This window comes from Heteronotia binoei, chromosome 14 (genome assembly GCF_032191835.1).
Source record: "Heteronotia binoei isolate CCM8104 ecotype False Entrance Well chromosome 14, APGP_CSIRO_Hbin_v1, whole genome shotgun sequence".
NCBI classification, from domain to species: Eukaryota; Metazoa; Chordata; class Lepidosauria; order Squamata; family Gekkonidae; genus Heteronotia; species Heteronotia binoei.
Genome location: NC_083236.1, coordinates 31,127,080 through 31,146,067, shown reverse-complemented (window position 1 = coordinate 31,146,067; position 18,988 = coordinate 31,127,080). Strand labels below are relative to the sequence as shown.

Sequence of the window (18,988 nt, the reverse complement as noted above, 5' to 3'; positions counted from 1 at the left end):
TGGCCTGTTTTGTATATGGGAAGGACCATAACTTCCTGGTAGATGGCTTGATTTGCATGTAAACTGTCCCAGGTTCAATGGCTACCATCCCTAGTGAAAGGATTTCAGCACAGCTATAAAAGGCCCCTGCCTGTCCCCCAGGAGTGTTGTTGCCTGTTGGAGGAAAAAAATGTTTAAGCTAGATAGTTGCATTTAGAAGTGTTTAAGACTTTGGCTGAACTACCTCCCTATAAGTTACCTAATGGATCACACGGTGCCTACAGGCAGACAGCATTACCTGCCTGAATATGGAGATGAAACTCTTTATCTGAATTGCCACTATCCTTGCACGATTTGCGCAAGACAGAGAATGGTCTTGGCTTTATTCCCATTGAAAAAGCAACTGAGACTTTTTTTGAACTGGGATGCAGACAGATCAAGAGAAGTAGCTGTGACCCTGACCTGGGTAGCCCAGGCCAGCCCCATCTCATCAGATCTCAGAAGCTAAGTAGGGCCAACCCTGGCAAGTACTTTGATGGGAGACCTTTAAGGAATACCAGGGCCGGGAGGCAGAGTCAGGCAACAGAAACCACTCCTCTGAATGTCCAAGCTGCAGTAGGGGTGGCCAGAATTCAACCATGACTTTCAGGCATGCATGCATGCATGCACACACACACACAAAACACTCTCACACACAAAAAATATGGTAGGTTTGTTAATTTGCCTGTAGCAGTAGAAAAGAGCAAGAGTTAAGTAGCATCTTAAGACTGACAAAATTCATGCGTCAACACACAACACCTCACACCCTGCCGCAAATTTTGTCAGTCTTTAAGGTGCTACTGGACTCTTGTTTTTTTCTGCTGGGATGTAGTCAGTAATTCTGAATTTGAACCCTGGGCTGCCAGAATGTAAACTGAAATTAACAGTAATTAACTTTTGCTGGCTTGCTGGCAAAGATGCAAACAAGAGTTTTAAGTTCTCTGTCCACATTGGTGATCTCAGACTGGGGGACCTTGAAAGGGGAAAGCAACATGGCCTCCTTCTCACATTCAAGAAGATGGGATGAATTTAATTTAGAATAGCATATCAAGTTTCTGCTAGCTCTGGTCAGGGCCGGCTCTGCCACTAGGCAAACTAGGTGACTGCCTAGGGTGCTGCCTTTTGGGATACCAAACTGGGTACCCCATGTGATTCAGTGATGTGATCAGTGTGGGGGGAGGGGGGCTAGAAGTTAGCCTTGCCTAGGGATCCAGGCAGTCCAGGGCCGGCCGTGGTCTGGTCTCCCCCCCACCCAATGGCTCTTTATGTTACCAGCAACCAGGGCTTTTTTGTAGCAGGAACTCCTTTGCATATTAGGCCATACCCCCTGATGTAGCCAATCCTCCTGGAGCTTACAGAGATGGTCTGTTCATTTCAGAGGTGTTTTCCTTTCCAGGCATCTGTCTTTGAGACTGTGAGCAACACAATTGTTGGAGCCAAGCCTAGTGAAGCAAGCAGTATTAATGTGGATGGGAGGCACGCAGGATGAGTAAAGGGGCCCATATTCTCAGACTGAAAAATGAGGCAGTGTGAATGGTGCATTTAATTAAGAATTTTGAATACGCTGGGCAGGGGTGGATTTCTTCATGAAGGCAGGCAGGGGAAAAGGATTTACATTATACATTAAAAAAACTCCTTAGAGTTGATAGCTGGCTAGAGTTAGTGTTGTTATGAGGAGGGGAATTCTTTTTCCAAGAGTCACATTTACAAGATATAGCCATTGATTCCTCATATTCTCTCTTTTTTTTGTTTAAAAAAGAAGGGTTTCTCTTTCATTTCTCTTTGCAGAGAAATCAGCGCACCCTTTTGCAACTCTAGCCTTTTCAGCTGTTTTATGTCACACACCACCAGGCGGCGCTCTAGCAGGACAATAGGAAAGTCTGGGAAGTCTTCGCCAGTGGAACTGCGGAAGAGGTCATGGTTCAGTGGAAGAGCATTTCCTTGGCTGGCAGATCCTAGGTCCAATCCCCTGCATCTCCAGTCCAAAGATCTGGTGGTAGGTAATGCGAAAGACCTCAGCCTGAGATCCTGGACAGCTGCTGCCAGTCTGAGTAGCCAAAACTGACTTTGATGAGCAGTGCCAGATTAAACCCTGTGGAGGCCCATAGGAAGTCAAAATCTCAGGGCCCCCCCTTGCAAATTATTTCAGAGTCAGAGCGCCCACCCCACCGCCCATGGCCCCCACTGCAGCCTGCCAGCACCTTCTCAAAAGCTCCCTTGACAAAGCTGCAGGGGAGAGGCAGAGAGAGGCAAATTTGGCAATGACGCCAACATCAGCCGCACTAGGCAAGTTGGGCAAAGAGCAGCTCAGTTGCTGGCTGTGCATGCAGGTTGGGAGGGCTGCAAGCAGGGGGGAAAATGTGGGGAGAAGCCAGCCCGGGGCCCCTAAAGGTGTGGGGGCCCATAGGCCAGTGCCTAGTTGGCCCAATAGTTAATCCAGCCCTGTTGATGAACGACGATGATGACTGCAGATTTATACCCTACCATACTCTCCGAATCAGAGACTCAGAGTGGTTTACAATCTCCTATATCTTCTCCCCCCACAACAGACACCCTGTGAGGTGGGTGGGGCTGAGAAGGCTCTCACAGCAGCTGTCCTTTCAAGGACAACTCCTGCGATAGCTATGGCTGACCCAAGGCCGTTCCAGCAGCTGTAAGTGGAGGAGTGAGGAATCGAACCCGGTTCTCCCAGATAAGAGTCTGATTCAGGGTCTGATTCAGTATAAGGCAGCTTTGTGGGCTTATGTAGTCGTAGAACCTTCCCTGCCTGCCCCTGCTCTCTTTAAATTTCTCTTTGGTTCAAATGCACTTGATTAGAAACTGAATAAAATTCCTACAAAGAGAAAAGGACATGGATTGCTGCATTTCAGGGAGAAATTGGGTCAAGAGGAATTAAGAGAGTTTCTCTCAACAATCCCAGCTGAAGGTGACACTCCTTGGAATGAAGGGGATCTCTCTAGGGATCTGATGTGGGGCAGAGGACCAGAGCACAGCTAGCACCAATGCCCTATGGACAGCCAAGACATACCTTGCTCATTAGTTTAGATCTGTGCTCATTAAAGTCTCCTCTTTTCCATTGAGGACAGAGTTTTCTTTGGTCCCTTCCTGCTTCGTTTCTGGACTCATTTGTTCAAACAGTTTGGACAGCTTGGCAAATCTCATGCTGCTTTGGATGTTCCTGGCTGCAAAGGCATAGAGCAGGGGGTTGACACAGCTGCTGAGGAATACCATGGAACCTGCAATGAAGGTTCCCTGGACTGCAATCTTCTCCAGAGCTTCGGATGCCTCGCCGTCTGAATCTTCCATCACAGCTGAAGCAACACTCAGTAAGTTAAAGATATGGTAGGGGAGCCAGCAGAGAGCAAAGGACACCACTACGGAAATGACCAGCCGGTTGGATCGGCGCTTGTTTGAGCCTGTCAAGCTGTTGATCCGTTTGGCGATGCACACGTAGCAGATGGAGATAACGGCAAATGGAACCAGAAAGCCCACGAGAGTCTCCAGCAAGAGACAGGCCACCTTCTGAGAGTTTGAAATGTAGCTGCGAGAGGTACACTGTGGGCCAAACTCGGAGTCCTCCGTTTCTTGAAAGGGAAGGACAACCGCTCCGAAAGCAATAGAGAGAAGCCAGATGAGAAGCATCGCTAAGCAGGTGAACGTCTTTTTGGTCCTCCGTTGAACAGCAAAGGGGTGAAAGACAGCCATGAACCGTTCCAAGCTCAGGGCTGTGATCAGGAATATGCTTGCGTACATGTTGCAGTAAACGACAAAGACAAGGGCCTTGCAAGTTTCAATCCCAAAGAGCCAGGTATTGGCAAAAGAATAAATCCAGATGGGCAAGGTCACAAGAACCAGGATGTCAGCAATGGCTAGATTAAGGATCAGCACAACAGATAGAGACCGTTGCTTCATTCGTCTACAAATGGTCCAGATCACAAAGGCGTTTCCAGGAACCCCAACAGCAAATGACAGACTCAGTATGGTGCAGACCAAAAACCTTCCAATGGCAGATGCTGGAGGATTCTCATTTTCTTCAGACAGACTCATTCTTCTCAAAGAGTGATGGCCTTTCTTTGATCCAGGGTTTTAGCTTCTTAGTTCTGTACACACTGCTCCGTTTCTGCAGCAGCAGAGAGAGTCCCAAGGCTGACATAACACAACCACAAAAATGTAGCTTGTGACTTCTGCATTCGTATCACAGAAGTTTCACATCCTATTTTTTTTTCTTCAGAGTTCAGACTTTCAGGACTTGAAAGAACGAGATGCTTTGTCTGCAAAATTCTATGTTGCTGAGATTTTTTAACCTCATATGTGACCTTAGCTTAGTGTCAGAGTTAAGGATGATGGAGGCAGCTTTGCCCATTTTACACATACACACACACCCCATGTGGCTTTTGCTCTAGTATCCCCTCTTGTCAAACACAGGTAGATTTTCAGACACTTACAAAAGCCTCCAGAACTGCTTTGGATGTAGGATGATAGACAGAATGGACACTATTAGTAATTACGCCCATGCCATGCCACTTTCTATTCTTTCAAAAATCCTCGCGTAGCAGAGACAGCAACTCCATGCATTCTGTCCATTTGTCATAAGAACCTATGAAGAGCCTTTCTGGATCAAACCAGTGGTCCATCTGTTACCAGCATCCTATTTCACACAGTCACTAACCAGTTGCCCTGGTCGGCCAACAAACAGGACATCTAACAAATGGTTCACCTAAACCAGGAAATCAGGGAAGGAAGGACAGCATATGAAGGGAGGAAGGAGAAATCAAGCTCAAGGGAGACTTCCAATGGCCAATACATGGGACCTGAGGGGTCTAGAAGAGTTTCACCCTGGGCTGTGGTTTCTCCTGTCATGCATACATGAGTCTCACATGTGCACATCTGCACTCCTTGCACACTCTCCTGCAGGAAAGGCACGTGCACATTCTTACTATCACTCATAGATCTGTGCACATGCCTCTTCAGGCTGCAGTCCTGTGGATGCTTTCCAGAGAGCAAGGCTCACAGAACTTAGTGAGGTTTAGTTCCGAGTAAACAGGCATAGGGATCACATGAACCACCTTCTTCTCACCCTTATACACTCCTTTGTACACTCACACATAGTAGCTTGTGAAAATAGGTGACCCTGGCCCAGTTGCTCTCTTTCAGCCTAGCCCACCTCTCAGAGTTGTTATAATGACAAAAGAAGGAAGTGGCACCATAGACACTGCTGTGAGCTTCTTGGAAGACAGGTGGGATATGAACATATGAAGCTGCCTTCTACTGAATCAGACCCTTGGTCCATCAAAGTCAGTATTGTCTACTCAGACTGGCAGCGGCTCTCCAGGTTCTCAAGCTGAGGTTTTTCATACCTACTTGCCTGAACCCTTTTTTAGTTGGAGATGCCGGGGATTGAACCTGGGACCTTCTGCTTCCCAAGCAGATGCTCTACCCACTGAGCCACCGTCCCTCCCCAAAATGTTTTAGAAATGCAGCTTTACCTGACTGGGTGGGGAGACGTCTTCCCCCACCCCCAATCAGGCAAAGCTGTGTTTCTAATACATCTTAATCTGACTTGTCTTCCAAGGAATTCTGGGTAGTAGATATGGTCCTGCTCCCTTCCTTTTCTCACTTCTGGATTTTGCAAGCCTCTCTGCTTTGCCATAGAAATAGTTTAAATCCACCTGTCAGTCAGAACCCCCAGAAGTGATGCAGGTGCATAAATAATGCCTTTGCCTCTCTTGTCTTCCCCACAACACTCATTCAAACAGTGGATGAGGTCAGGAGGCACTGCTGTAGGGTTGCCAATCCCCAGCTGGAGGCAGGGGATCCCCGGGTTTGGAGGCCCTCTTCCTGCTTCGGGTTTATTAGAAAGTGTGTGTGGGGGAGGGGGACTGGAATGTTCATTATACTCCATGAAGACCGGTCTCATTGGGTATAATGAAGAATTGATCTGTGGGTATCTGGGACTCTGGGGGCACTGTTTTTGAGGTAGAGGCACCAAAATCTCACTATAGCATCTGGTGCCTCTCCTCAACCCCCCACCCACCCCAAGTTTCAAAAAGATTCTCTCTCTCTCTCTCTCTCTCTCGGCTTGGCTTCGCGAACGAAGATTTAAGAAGGTTGCCTTTCATTCTGGGTAAGTTAAGATCAGGGGGGCTCTTGACTCCCTTTCCCCCTACTGACTCTGAACTTTTACTGATGTGAGTTGAAAAAAATGGCTGTATATTTAGTTGGATGGGTGTGTGCTGCCCTCTTGAGGCTATTCCAAAAACTGCATCCAGACTTTAAACACAAACATGCTTAAATCCACACGTGTAAAGATTCTGCATTGCCCTCAAATAATGGTGAAAAACAATTGAGATACCAATTGATGATAACGTTATGCAACTGTTGACTAAATATTCTACAAAAATGCCAATATATCATTAATAAGATTGCGAAATTGCTCTCCCGGTATCTTAACATTCCATGATGTAGTGGATGACCAGGTAGCTCTGGCTTCTTCTGTTTATCCTTTCTGCATTTGGTTCCTCACTCCTAGAGTCCTGTTCAGTAGAATGGGCAGGGAGAGGTGATCAGGGCTTGTTTTCTTAAAAACTCTCAAGAGGGAAATGAAGGAGAAACGCACAGGATTCTTTGAAATAGGATTGTTTTCATGTGCTATGGACTTGCCTCTACTTTAAAGCAGTTTCCAAACTTTAGACATGTCACCAACTTCCTCGGTTCTTTTTCAGGTTTTGTTTTTGGCTAACACCAAACAATAACCTTGAAACAACTGTGTTTTTTAAACAAAAGCTTACATTCTGAATAAACTTTGTTAGTCTTAAAGGTGCTACTGGACTACTTTGTTCTATTGCTTCAAACCAACATGGCTGCCCATCAGGAACTCTCCATCTTGTTGTGCTTCTTGGCAGTAGCTGCATTCAGGTTGGTCTGTCCATCCAGCAGGGAAGGGTGGGGATCCCAAGTGCTTGTCCAGCTTGCAGCATGGCCAGAGGCTTTTCTCCCCTGCATGCTCACTTTTCTCCCTCAGCTCTTGCACTCTCTTTCCCCACTCTAGGTCTCCAGGCAGGGTTGCCAAGTCTAATTCAAGAAATATCTGGCGACTTTGGGGGTGGAGCCAGGAGACTTTGGGAGTGGAGCCAGGAAACATTGGGGTGGAGCTAGAAGCAAGGTTGTGACAAGCATAAATGAGCTCCAAAGGGAGTTCTGGCCATCAAATTTAAAGGGACCGCACACCTTTTAAATATCTTTCCTCCATTGGAAATAATGAAGAATGGGGCAGCTTCTTTTGGGCCTCATAGAACTGGACCCCCTGATCCAAACTTTTTGAAACTTGGATGGTGTTTTGAAGAGAGGCACTGGATGTCATGCTGAAAATTTAGTGCCTCTACCTCAAAAAACAGCTCCCTCAGAGCCCAGATACCAGCGAATCAATTCACCATTATACCCTATGAGAATCTATCTCCATAGGGAATAATGGAGCGCCCAGCAGACATTTCCCTCCCCCCCCACTTTCTGGTAACCTTGAAGCGAAGGGAGGGCCTCCAAACCAGGGGATCCCTTGCCCCCACCTGGGGATGAGCAACCCTGTCTCCAGGTGATCTCTGTGGTGGAGGAGAAGAGCTTGCAAGCCTGCCCATTTCCCCCTCTTTCCCCACTTCACACACAGTGGAAATAGTTGTCTACCTGTAGGTCAGCACTGAGAGGCTGACTGAGGTCCTAATGCTGTGCATGCTTACTCAAGAGCAGGCCTGCATTAAACTCCTCCTCAGCCTCTGGGAGCTGTGCAATATGTTTGAAAGAACCACAGGTGGCGCCTGAGCTGCAGTTTGGCCATCCCTGATCTACCTGAAAGAAAAGCTGAACTCCAGCAATGCACGTACCAATAAGATAAAACCCACAAGTAGATTAGTTTTACAAATTCCAAAGTTGGTGTTTTTAGATGCATTCTTGCCCACAAGCTAGACACACATACACATTTCTCATTGTCTTTGTTCATGCAGGTTTTCATACTTGGATGCACCGCAACAACTTGCAGATAGTATCCCAATGTATATTTTCCACAAAGCGGGGGTGGGGGGGGAGCTATGTCCTGAGAAATTAGGAAGTAAACAAAAAAACCAAGAGCGGTGTATTTTGACCACTGCTAATCCTGAATCCTGTTTCCCACCACAATCAACTAGATACTTCCAGATAGCCCCAACAGTGGGCGGGAAGGCAGTAGCCTTGCCCAGCAATTGCCCCTCAGCAATGGGTATTCAGCGGTATTGTAGCAGAGGAATAAGCGAGGTGCACACTTACTGATTGAAAAACGAGGTATTTTACTTTGACATCAAAGCAGGTTCATTTGAGCATCTAGGCTCCCAAAAATAATGAACCCCGGACCCTTCTCAAAACATCGGCTTTAAGCAAAAGTGAACCTTCAGCCTGGCCCCTTTACACGTTATCTGATTCACTTCTCTCCTCCCCTTCTCCCTGGTAGTCTGCTTATTCCAGCATGTCTACTTATCTCTAAGGAGCTTCCTCAGAGGGCTTCTATCAGTACCCGTCTGTGTCTTACACCCATTTGGACTGACTGCCTGCTTGTCTAACAATTACAGTTCTTCAAATATTGCATCAGACATTCTCTTTGCTGTTAAAGGCAAAACCATATTTTCAATTATTATTATTATAGGGGTATTCATAATTATTCAGGGGTCCCTCTTCAGTATAGTGCCTTTGAACATGGAGGCACCTTGAAGTAGTCATGGATAGTTGTCTATATGTCTCTGCTCCTTGGATTTCTGCAACCTCCCCTCAAAGGCATCACCACACCACTTTCATTATGCAGCCACAGGGTTCTTTTTCTAGCAGGAGATCCTCTGCATATTAGGCCATGCTACAGGCAGACTAACAGCTATCTTGGTAAGAAATCTGTGAGATTGTTGCCCATCTTGATTAGCTTTTTTTCCTTACCCCCCCTTTTTTGTTTTCATTCATGCAATCCTACAATCACTTTCCTGGGAGTAAGCCCCACTGAATAAAAAGGGACTTACTTCTGAGTAGTCCTATTTATGCTTGTCTAATAGCTTGACAGCTCCTTAATAGCCATTTACAGGAAACATCTGATGGGTTAGTCCATTTTACGCTTGTCATAATACCATGGAAACCTTAAAGGGAGAAGTTGTGCTTGCACAAGAGACTGTGAGAACAAAAATATACTTTCTTATTTACAGTTAGTTTCTTTTTTCTCTTTCCCATTTTTTAAAACAAAAAATGCAGCTTAATAAGCCTGGAATCGTTTAATTGCTTCAAGCTTATCTCACGTATCTTCTGCAGGCTGGTCCTGCATTCTTTTCTAAGTGCTTAGGATTGCTGCTTTCCTGACAGTACAACTGCAAAAGATAAGCTGCTTTCTGACATTCAAACCTAATTCACATTTTTAAAAAATCTCTCCAGGTGATCAAATAATTTCTATCAAAAGACATGCACCTATGTTGATACTAAAGCCTAGCGATTGTATAGTTTTCTTTCCTCTGCCACCAGTACTCTTCTGTCTTCTTCTACTTTCCTCTTCCACTAAATCCAAATGCCCAGTATCTGATGCTGGCAAGTGGCAGCCTATCAAGTGCATTGTATTGTTTTGCATGTTCCCCATTATCCATTTTATCCTGCCTTTCTCCCCAGTGGGGATTCAAAGTGGCTCACATTGTTTGGTGTAGTGGTTAAGTGCGTGGACTCTTATTTGGGAGAACTGGGTTTGATTCCCCACTCCTCCACTTGCACCTGCTGGAATGGCCTTGGGTCAGCCATAGCTCTGGCAGAGGTTGTCCTTGAAAGGGCAGCTGCTGTGAGAGAACTCTCAGTCCCACCCACCTCACAGGGTGTTTGTTGTGGGGGAGGAAGATAAAAGGAGATTGTGAGCCGCTCTGAGATTAGGAGTGGAGGGTGGGATATAAATCCTTTGTCTTCTTCTCTTCTCCATTTTATCCTCACAACAACTGTGTAAGGTCGGTTAGGCCAAGAGTGTGTGACTGACCCCAGATCATCCAGTAAATTTCCACAGCAGAGTGGGGATTCAAACCTGAGTCTCCCTTGTCTGACACAGCCACTACACCACACCGGCTCTCACTTCCCCAGGTAGTGATGATCAAAGTTTGTTCCCTTTGGAGGAGGGAACACTGGAGACCTAGAACTGTGACTTGACAGCGGTTTCCATCACCACTGCCGGGAAAGCACAGGTGGAGGGGGAAACAGGCAGCCCTTCAGAGCAGCATATCTGCTATCTTCTATCTATCAGATCCTGAGATAGAAGTCTTGCATCCCCAATAGGGTTGCCAGCTTCCAGCTGGGGCCTGGAGATCTCCTGCTTTTACAACTGATCTCCAGATTTCAGCTGGCAAAGATCAGCTCCCCTGGAGAAAATGGCTGCTTTGAAGGGTGGATTCTAGAGCATTTTATCATGCTGAGGTCCCTTCCCTCTCCAAACCCCAGCCTCTCCTGGATCCACCCCTGAAGTCCTAAACAGATGTATGCCATGCATCCAAGCCCACTGAAATCCAGTGCTTGAATCCAGCAGACTTATAGGGCTCAACTCTGCTAAGACTGCATTATCTGTCTCTTCCTTTTTCATGCACCCCTTCAGCTCATATGGGCTGCTTGAACGCCCAGTTCCCTAACAATGAAGGCCAAAAGAGGAGACATCTACAGTCATCTAAGGCACATCGCCATCCCTTTTGTCACGTAGGATAGTCTCAGCAAGCAATGATATGAGGTCACACCCGAATGCACATGCAATATTCTCTCTAAGCTGTGTAGTCTTGTGAGCAAAAATTATACTTTGTGAACTCCTGGCATTAAAGTTGTGAGCTACTGCATAAATTATTTTGCTCTGGGGCTATTTTTCCTGAGCTAAGACAAAAATGTGTGAGCTGGAGGCTAAAAACCTGTGAGCTAGCTCACACTAACTCAGCTTAGAGGGGGCAGCCGTGTTGGTCTGAAGCAGTAGAACAAAGTAGGAGTAAAGGAACACCTTTAAGACCAACAAAGTTTTATTCAGATTGTAAGCTTTCGTATGCATGCATACTTCTTCAGATGAGGGAATGGGGTACAGTGAGCAGAACTACATGTAAGTGGTGTGTAGTGGTTAAGAATGTGATACAAAGTATATTAGGTGGATAAGAACATCACTAAGAAATACAAGTCCTTTTGTTTCACCTAGATTTGTAGCAAGAGCAATTAACAGGCAACTTTTATTACTTTTTTATTGGTTTCCCACATAAATGCTATTCTCATGCAGGGCTTTTTTTTTGTAGAAAAAGCCCAGCAGGAACTTATCTGCATATGGCCACACCCCGCCACACCCCCTGACACCAAGCCAGCCAGAACTGTGTTCCTGTGCGTTCCTACTCAGAAAAGGCCTTGCTCTCATGCTAGATGGTGGTTGGCTACACGTGCTGGGCACTTGCAGATTGCATCCAGACATCATTGGCTATTGTTGTGCTTTAGCAATAATTTGCAGCTGGGTGTTCCTGTGCACACAAGACAATCCTGTTGCAGAATTACTAAAGCACAAAGATGATGCAATAGCCCATGATGTGTGGCTGCAGCCTTTATTTTAAGACTAATGCTGTTGTCAGTTCAAAGGAAAACCAGAAGACTTCCCAATAATTTGGTTTCCTTTTATTTCATCCGATGATAGCAATTTAGATGAGGGGTTAAATAAGATACAAACACCTTCCAATCTTTTTGAAACTTGGGAGGTATTTTGGGGAGAGGCACTAGATGCTATACGGAAAATTTGGTGCATCTACCCCAAAAAACAGCCCCCCCAGATACCCCCAGATCAATTCTCCATGGTTTTCTATGGGAATAAATTTCCATAGGGAATAATAGAGTTCCCAGAAGACATTTCCCTCCCCTCCCCCCCTGCTTTCTGACGACCCTGAAGCGGGAGGAGGGCCTCCAAACTGGGAGATCCCCTGCCCCCACCTGGGGATTGGCAACTCTACTGCAGATTGGATTTTCTGCAGCCAAGATTCCTTGGTCAGTACTCATCCACCCTCCATATGTGTTACTTCCATGGAGCCATAGCTCAGAAGCAAAGCAGCTGCTGTTGTATGCAGAAGATTCCAGGTTCAGTCACCAGCATCTCTAGTTAAAGGGTCTTAGGTAGCAAGTGCTGGAGAAGACCTTTCACTACCCAAGAGCAAGTGCCAAGTCAGTGAAACAGAAATGAGCTAGACAGATGAACCATCCGACTTCCTCTCCCCACAACAGACACCCTGTGAGGTAGGTGGGACTGAGAGAGCTCTCAAAGAACTGCTCTTGGGAGAACAGCTCTGAAAGAACTATGATTGACCCAAGGTCACCCAGCTGTCTGGCTGTGGAAAAGTGGGGAATCAAACTCAGTTCTTCAGATTAGAGTCTGCTGTTCTTAACCACTACACCAACTGGCCTGTTTTGTATATGGGAAGGACCATAACTTCCTGGTAGATGGCTTGATTTGTATGTAAACTGTCCCAGGTTCAATGGCTACCATCCCTAGTGAAAGGATTTCAGCACAGCTATAAAAGGCCCCTGCCTGTCCCCCAGGAGTGTTGTTGCCTGTTGGAGGAAAAAATGTTTAAGCTAGATAGTTGCATTTAGAAGTGTTTAAGACTTTGGCTGAACTACCTCCCTACAAGTTACCTAATGGATCACACGGTGCCTACAGGCAGACAGCATTACCTACCTGAATATGGAGATGAAACTCTTTATCTGAATTGCCACTATCCTTGCAAGATTTGCGCAAGACAGAGAATGGTCTTGGCTTTATTCCCATTGAAAAAGCAACTGAGACTTTTTTTGAACTGGGATGCAGACAGATCAAGAGAAGTAGCTGTGACCCTGACCTGGGTAGCCCAGGCCAGCCCCATCTCATCAGATCTCAGAAGCTAAGTAGGGCCAACCCTGGCAAGTACTTTGATGGGAGACCTTTAAGGAATACCAGGGCCGGGAGGCAGAGTCAGGCAACAGAAACCACTCCTCTGAACATCCAAGCTGCAGTAGGGGTGGCCAGAATTCAACCATGACTTTCAGGCATGCATGCATGCACGCACACACACACACACAAAACACTCTCACACACAAAAAAGATGGTAGGTTTGTTAATTTGCCTGTAGCAGTAGAAAAGAGCAAGAGTTAAGTAGCATCTTAAGACTGACAAAATTCATGCGTCAACACACAACACCTCACACCCTGCCGCAAATTTTGTCAGTCTTTAAGGTGCTACTGGACTCTTGTTTTTTTCTGCTGGGACGTAGTCAGTAATTCTGAATTTGAACCCTGGGCTGCCAGAATGTAAACTGAAATTAACAGTAATTAACTTTTGCTGGCAAAGATGCAAACAAGAGTTTTAAGTTCTCGGTCCACATTGGTGATCTCAGACTGGGGGACCTTGAAAGGGGAAAGCAACATGGCCTCCTTCTCACATTCAAGAAGATGGGATGAATTTAATTTAGAATAGCATATCAAGTTTCTGCTAGCTCTGGTCAGGGCCGGCTCTGCCACTAGGCAAACTAGGTGACTGCCTAGGGTGCTGCCTTTTGGGATACCAAACTGGGTACCCCATGTGATTCAGTGATGTGATCAGTGTGGGGGGAGGGGGGCTAGACGTTAGCCTTGCCTAGGGATCCAGGCAGTCCAGGGCCGGCCGTTGTCTGGTCTCCCCCCCACCCAATGGCTCTTTATGTTACCAGCAACCAGGGCTTTTTTGTAGCAGGAATTCCTTTGCATATTAGGCCATACCCCCTGATGTAGCCAATCCTCCTGGAGCTTACAGTAGGCCCTGTACTAAGAACCCTGTAAGATCCAAGAGGATTGGCTACATCACGGTTGTGTGGCCTAATATGCAACGGGGTTCCTGCTACAAAAAAAGCCCTGCCAGCAACCCATGGCTATTAGCCACAGTGTGTGTGTGTGTGTATTTTGGCCACTGCGTGACACAGAGTGTTGGACTGGATGGGCCATTGGCCTGATCCAATATGGCTTCTCTTATGTTCTTATGTTCATGCAAAGCTTCACTGCTGAAAATAGGCATGCTGCATGCGTGCATAACTCTATTCTCATACCATTCCTATGGACTATGATTTTGACTGAAATGTTATGAATTATGAGTTATACTGATTATAAGCAAATGAAGAATAGTTTGAATGACTATAGCATGATTATTTGAAATGCATTTTACGCAGCGTTTTGCTAGTTTCTAATCATCTGTACATTGTGGTTTCCTGTTGTGTTAATCCCCAGTTAGGGGCAGGAGATCCCTCAGTTTGGAGGCCCTCCGCCTGCTTCAGGGTTATTAGAAAGAGATGTGGGGAGGGAAATGTCTGCTGTGCTGGCTTGTGTTATAAATTCAGCTTCCTAAAGATTATACCCTACGGAGACTGATTCCCATGGGTTATAATGGAGAATTAATCCATGGATATCTGGGGCTCCCAGGGCTGTTTTTTGAGGTAGAGGCACCAAATATGCAGCATAATATCCAGTACCTCTCCCCAAAACACCCTCCAAGTTTCAAAAATATTGGGCTAGGGGGTCCAATTCTATGAGCCCCTAAAGAAGGTGCCCCCTCCTCCATTATTTCCAATGAAGGGAAGGCATTTAAAAGGAGTGTGATCCCTTTAAATGTGATGACCAGAACGCCCTTTGGAATTCAATCATGCTTGTCACAACCTCACTCCCAGCTCCACCTCCAAAGTCTCCTAGCTCCATCCCCAAAGTCCCTAGATATTTCCTGACCCGGCAACCCTTCAGGGATGTTGTGAAGATATATTGAAGAAAGGCAGGGTGTTGGAAGTGGCTTTGTGCCCCCATTGGGGAGAAAAGAGGGGTACACATAAAGTCAATTGATAAATATTCTCCACATGGTTTAGACTGTGCTCCACTTCTTTGCCATAGCCTGGCCTGAAGAACGGGTGCAGCTAGAGGGAGGTCAATAAACTGAGCACATCAATTTCCTCCAGTTTGTGCTGGAGAAGGTTTAATCTCACAGTGAATCAGGCTGTAAATTACGACAGATGAGCTTCAGACCAAACACCTTCAGCATTATCTTCTCTCTTGATCAGGGTCATGGGGTGATAGGAAGGAAGCGTCTTCATGGGCGCACAAAGGGATTGTTTGAGAAAGTTCTTCAAGAAGGTCACTCCAAAATCTCCTCAAAAGACAAAGTGGTGGCACTGGTGACCTAATAGGGACAGACAGGGATTCATCTGGATGTGGGTAGATGTTGGCAGGGCATATTTCTAGGATGGAAAACCACCGCCTTCCCAAGATTGCTCTGTATGGCGAACTTTCCACCGGCCATCGAAATAGAGGGGCACCAAAGAAGAGGTACAAGGACTCCTTGAAGAAATCCCTTGGCACCTGTCGCATTAACCATCACCAGTGGTCTGACCTAGCCTCAGATCGCAAAGCATGGAGGCATATCATCCACCAGGCTGTCTCTTCCTTTGAGAACGCACGCATAGCTGGTCTTGAGGACAAAAGGAGATTGAGGAAGAATCGCACTGCTACAGCACCAACCCCAAATCAGACTTTTCCCTGCAGCCACTGTGGCCGGATCTGCCTGTCCCGCATTGGTCTTGTCAGCCACCAGCGAGCCTGCAGCAGACGTGGACTACTGCACCCTTCTTAAATCTTCGTTCGCGAAGTCAAGCCAAGAGAGAGGGTAGATGTTGACAGTTGTAGACTCTGTAGACAGCCTCTGAAAATGGCTGGATTATGCACTGTCACTGGTCAGCTTTTTCTTCCACCTATGCCAGGCCTACCAGCTGCCTTCCTATTTATCTGGGCCAGACCTTGCCACATTGATCCAAGCAACTATCACCTCTCGACCAGGCTACTGCGATTCAGTTAACATAGGGTTAACTTTGTAAACACCTCAGAAACCTGCAGGCAGTCCAGAATGTAGCTGCCAGGTTGCTGGCTGAAACATCATGGTCAACTCATTTTACGCCAATTCTGCAGCAGCTGCTCTATCTACCAATTAGTCTCCAGATCCAATTCAAGGCGTTAGTGTTAACCTTTAAAGCCCTTAATGGTCTGGGACCCTCATACCTTTGGGGCTACCTTTCCCACTATACAACCCCATGCTCACTTCAGTCATTGCCTAAGGGCTTCTTGCAGGTGCCTGGCCCCCGGATGGCTTGATTAGCTGTCACTAGGGGAAGGGCCTTCTCAGTTGTGGCCCCTACCCTGTGGAATGTACTCTCAGATGGCATCCATTGTTTGTTTTTATGTTGTTTTTACCTCCTCTCCCCGCATGTGCCCCGATAGCTTTGTGCTCTACAGATCAAGACCTGGTGGTTGTCCCCAGCCCAAGGGATGTCCATTCAGCCTTGACCATGGCTAGGGCTTTTTCTGCCTTCACTTGACCTGGTGGAACATGCTCCCACCTGAGATCAGGGCCCTGTGGGACTTATTACCATATTCTGTAGGGCCTGCAAAATGGCACTGCATTGCCAGGGGTTTGGCTGAGGTGGCAGACGTCCAATAAAATCTTGGCCTCCCTTGCTGAAGTTTACCATCTTCATGTGGCTCAGATTAAGACAATCTAAAGATCAATGGCGTTAGCTGGAAATCTCTGCACACAGTTAAATAGTGCATTCTGTTTCAACCTATATTGTTTTCAACTGTTTTAACTGCTTGTATTTTATATTTAATGTGTACTGTAACTTGATATGTCTTAAATTTTGTTTCTGTGATCCACCCTGAGTCGCTTGCAGGAAGGGCAGAATATAAATTTAAATAAATACAACTATTGTTTTTAATGTTATAAGTCACCACAAGGCCCTTTAGGTGAGTGGTAACTAAAAAACCCCAAATAAATAAAACATCATGCCATAGAATCCACACTCCAATGCTGCCATTTTCTCCAGAAGGGACTGATTCCTCTAATCCAAACAACACCAGCTGTAATTTGAAGAGATCTCCAGGCATTCCCGGGAGGTTGGCAACCTCACTCTAAACACCTTGCTGTTGATACCATGGAGCTGCCATTGTTCTTGCTCCCTTCTTCCTATAATTTTGTCAGTCAGTCAATATTTATTACGGTCAAAGACCAGTAAAAAGCAAAAAAGAAGACATCAAAGCAACTCATAGATGTCCAAACAGTCAATAAAATCAAGGATCTTCCAAATATTTTGGCTTGCAGATTACAATGTTACAAAATTTTGCTACTGCATGAGTTACAAAGCTCTGTGTATCTTCCAATAGGAATTTCTGAAGTACCTCAGTTCTAAAATTCATGTAAAACTTTAAATGCTTAAATTTAGATAAAAGTGGGGTAATTAGTTGTAATCTTTCCTCTTGATAAAGTTCACGTGTAGGAGGATATGCAAGACCATTTCAACTAGAGTCCTATAATTTTTATTTATTCATTAAGTACGCCTCCGTCCTGCTCTCCTTTTAAAGAGCTCAGAGCAGCGTACGTGATTCTCTTCCCTCCTCATTTATACCCTTACAACAACAACCCTGTGAGGTAGGTTAGGCTAAGAGGGGCTGGTCCAAGCCACCTCATGAGAGAGAGAGGAGATTTGGACCTGGGTTTCACAGGTTCTCATTCAGCACGGTCATCTTGATGCCACACTGGCTCTTAAGGCAAAGAGTGCCTGAAGAGCCAGAGAAATAGCCTGAAAGTAGGGTTGCCAATCCCCAGGTAGGGGCAGGGGATCCCTCAGTTTGGAGGCCCTCCCCCCACTTCAGAGTCACCAGAAAGCAGGGGTGGGGGAAAAGGTCTGCTGGGCACTCTATTATTCCCTATGGAGACCTATTCCCATTGGGTATAATGGAAAATTGACCTATGGATATCTGGGGCTCCCGGGGCTGTTTTTTGAGGTAGAGGCACCAAATATGCAGCATAATATCCAGTACCTCTCCTTAAGACACCCTCCAAGTTTCAAAAAGATTGGACCAGGAGGTCCAATTCTATGAGAAGAAGGTGTTCCATCCTTCATTATTTCTAATGGAGGGAAGGTATTTAAAAGGTGTGCAGTCCCTTTAAATGATATGGCCAGAACTTCCTTTGGAGTTCAATTATGCTTGTCACACCTTTGCTCCTGGCTCCACCCCCAAAGTCTTCTGGCTCCACCCCCAAAGTCTCCTAGCTCCACCCCCAAAGCCGCCCTGAGACACTTCGGTGAGAAGGGCGGGATATAAGTCCAAATATAAATAAATAAAATAAATAAGATATTTCGTGAATTAGACTTGGCAACCCTACCTGAAAGATCACTCCCTCCCCCTCACCCCACCACCAGTCAATTAACATTCAGCCTTATGAAGCATTCTGGAGATTTTGAAAGGTTGCTCACTGAGTATTGGGTAATTTTGGTTGCTCTTACTAAAAGGGCATTGACATTGCTTTGGGGTAGACTAGCATGGCGGTTTGGATGGTCTTTTCATTTCAGAGGTGTTTTCCTTTCCAGGCATCTGTCTTTGAGACTGTGAGCAACACAATTGTTGGAGCCAAGCCTAGTGAAGCAAGCAGTATTAATGTGGATGGGGGGCACGCAGGATGAGTAAAGGGGCCCATATTCTCAGACTGAAAAAAGAGGCAGTGTGAATGGTGCATTTAATTAAGAATTTTGAATACGCTGGGCAGGGGTGGATTTCTTCATGAAGGCAGGCAGGGGAAAAGGATTTACATTATACATTAAAAAAACTCCTTAGAGTTGATAGCTGGCTAGAGTTAGTGTTGTTATGAGGAGGGGAATTCTTTTTCCAAGAGTCACATTTACAAGATATAGCCATTGATTCCTCATATTCTCTCCTTTTTTTTTTTAAAAAAGAGGGGTTTCTCTTTCATTTCTCTTTGCAGAGAAATCAGCGCACCCTTTTGTAACTCTAGCCCTTGCAGCTGTTTTATGTCACACACCACCAGGCGGCGCTCTAGCAGGACAATAGGAAAGTCTGGGAAGACTTCGCCAGTCTCTGCACACCTGCAGAGTGGAACTGCGGAAGA

General features: G+C 46.0%; 1 protein-coding gene across 1 annotated transcript; it reads right to left on the bottom strand.

Annotated features, from left to right (window-relative positions):
- Positions 1-3,054: 3,054 nt before the first annotated feature.
- Positions 3,055-4,070, bottom strand: LOC132582281 (leukotriene B4 receptor 1-like). Its single transcript, XM_060253820.1, has one exon. The coding sequence runs from the start codon at positions 4,063-4,065 to the stop codon at positions 3,055-3,057; it is 1,011 nt and encodes a 336-aa protein (XP_060109803.1). The 5' UTR covers positions 4,066-4,070.
- Positions 4,071-18,988: the final 14,918 nt, after the last annotated feature.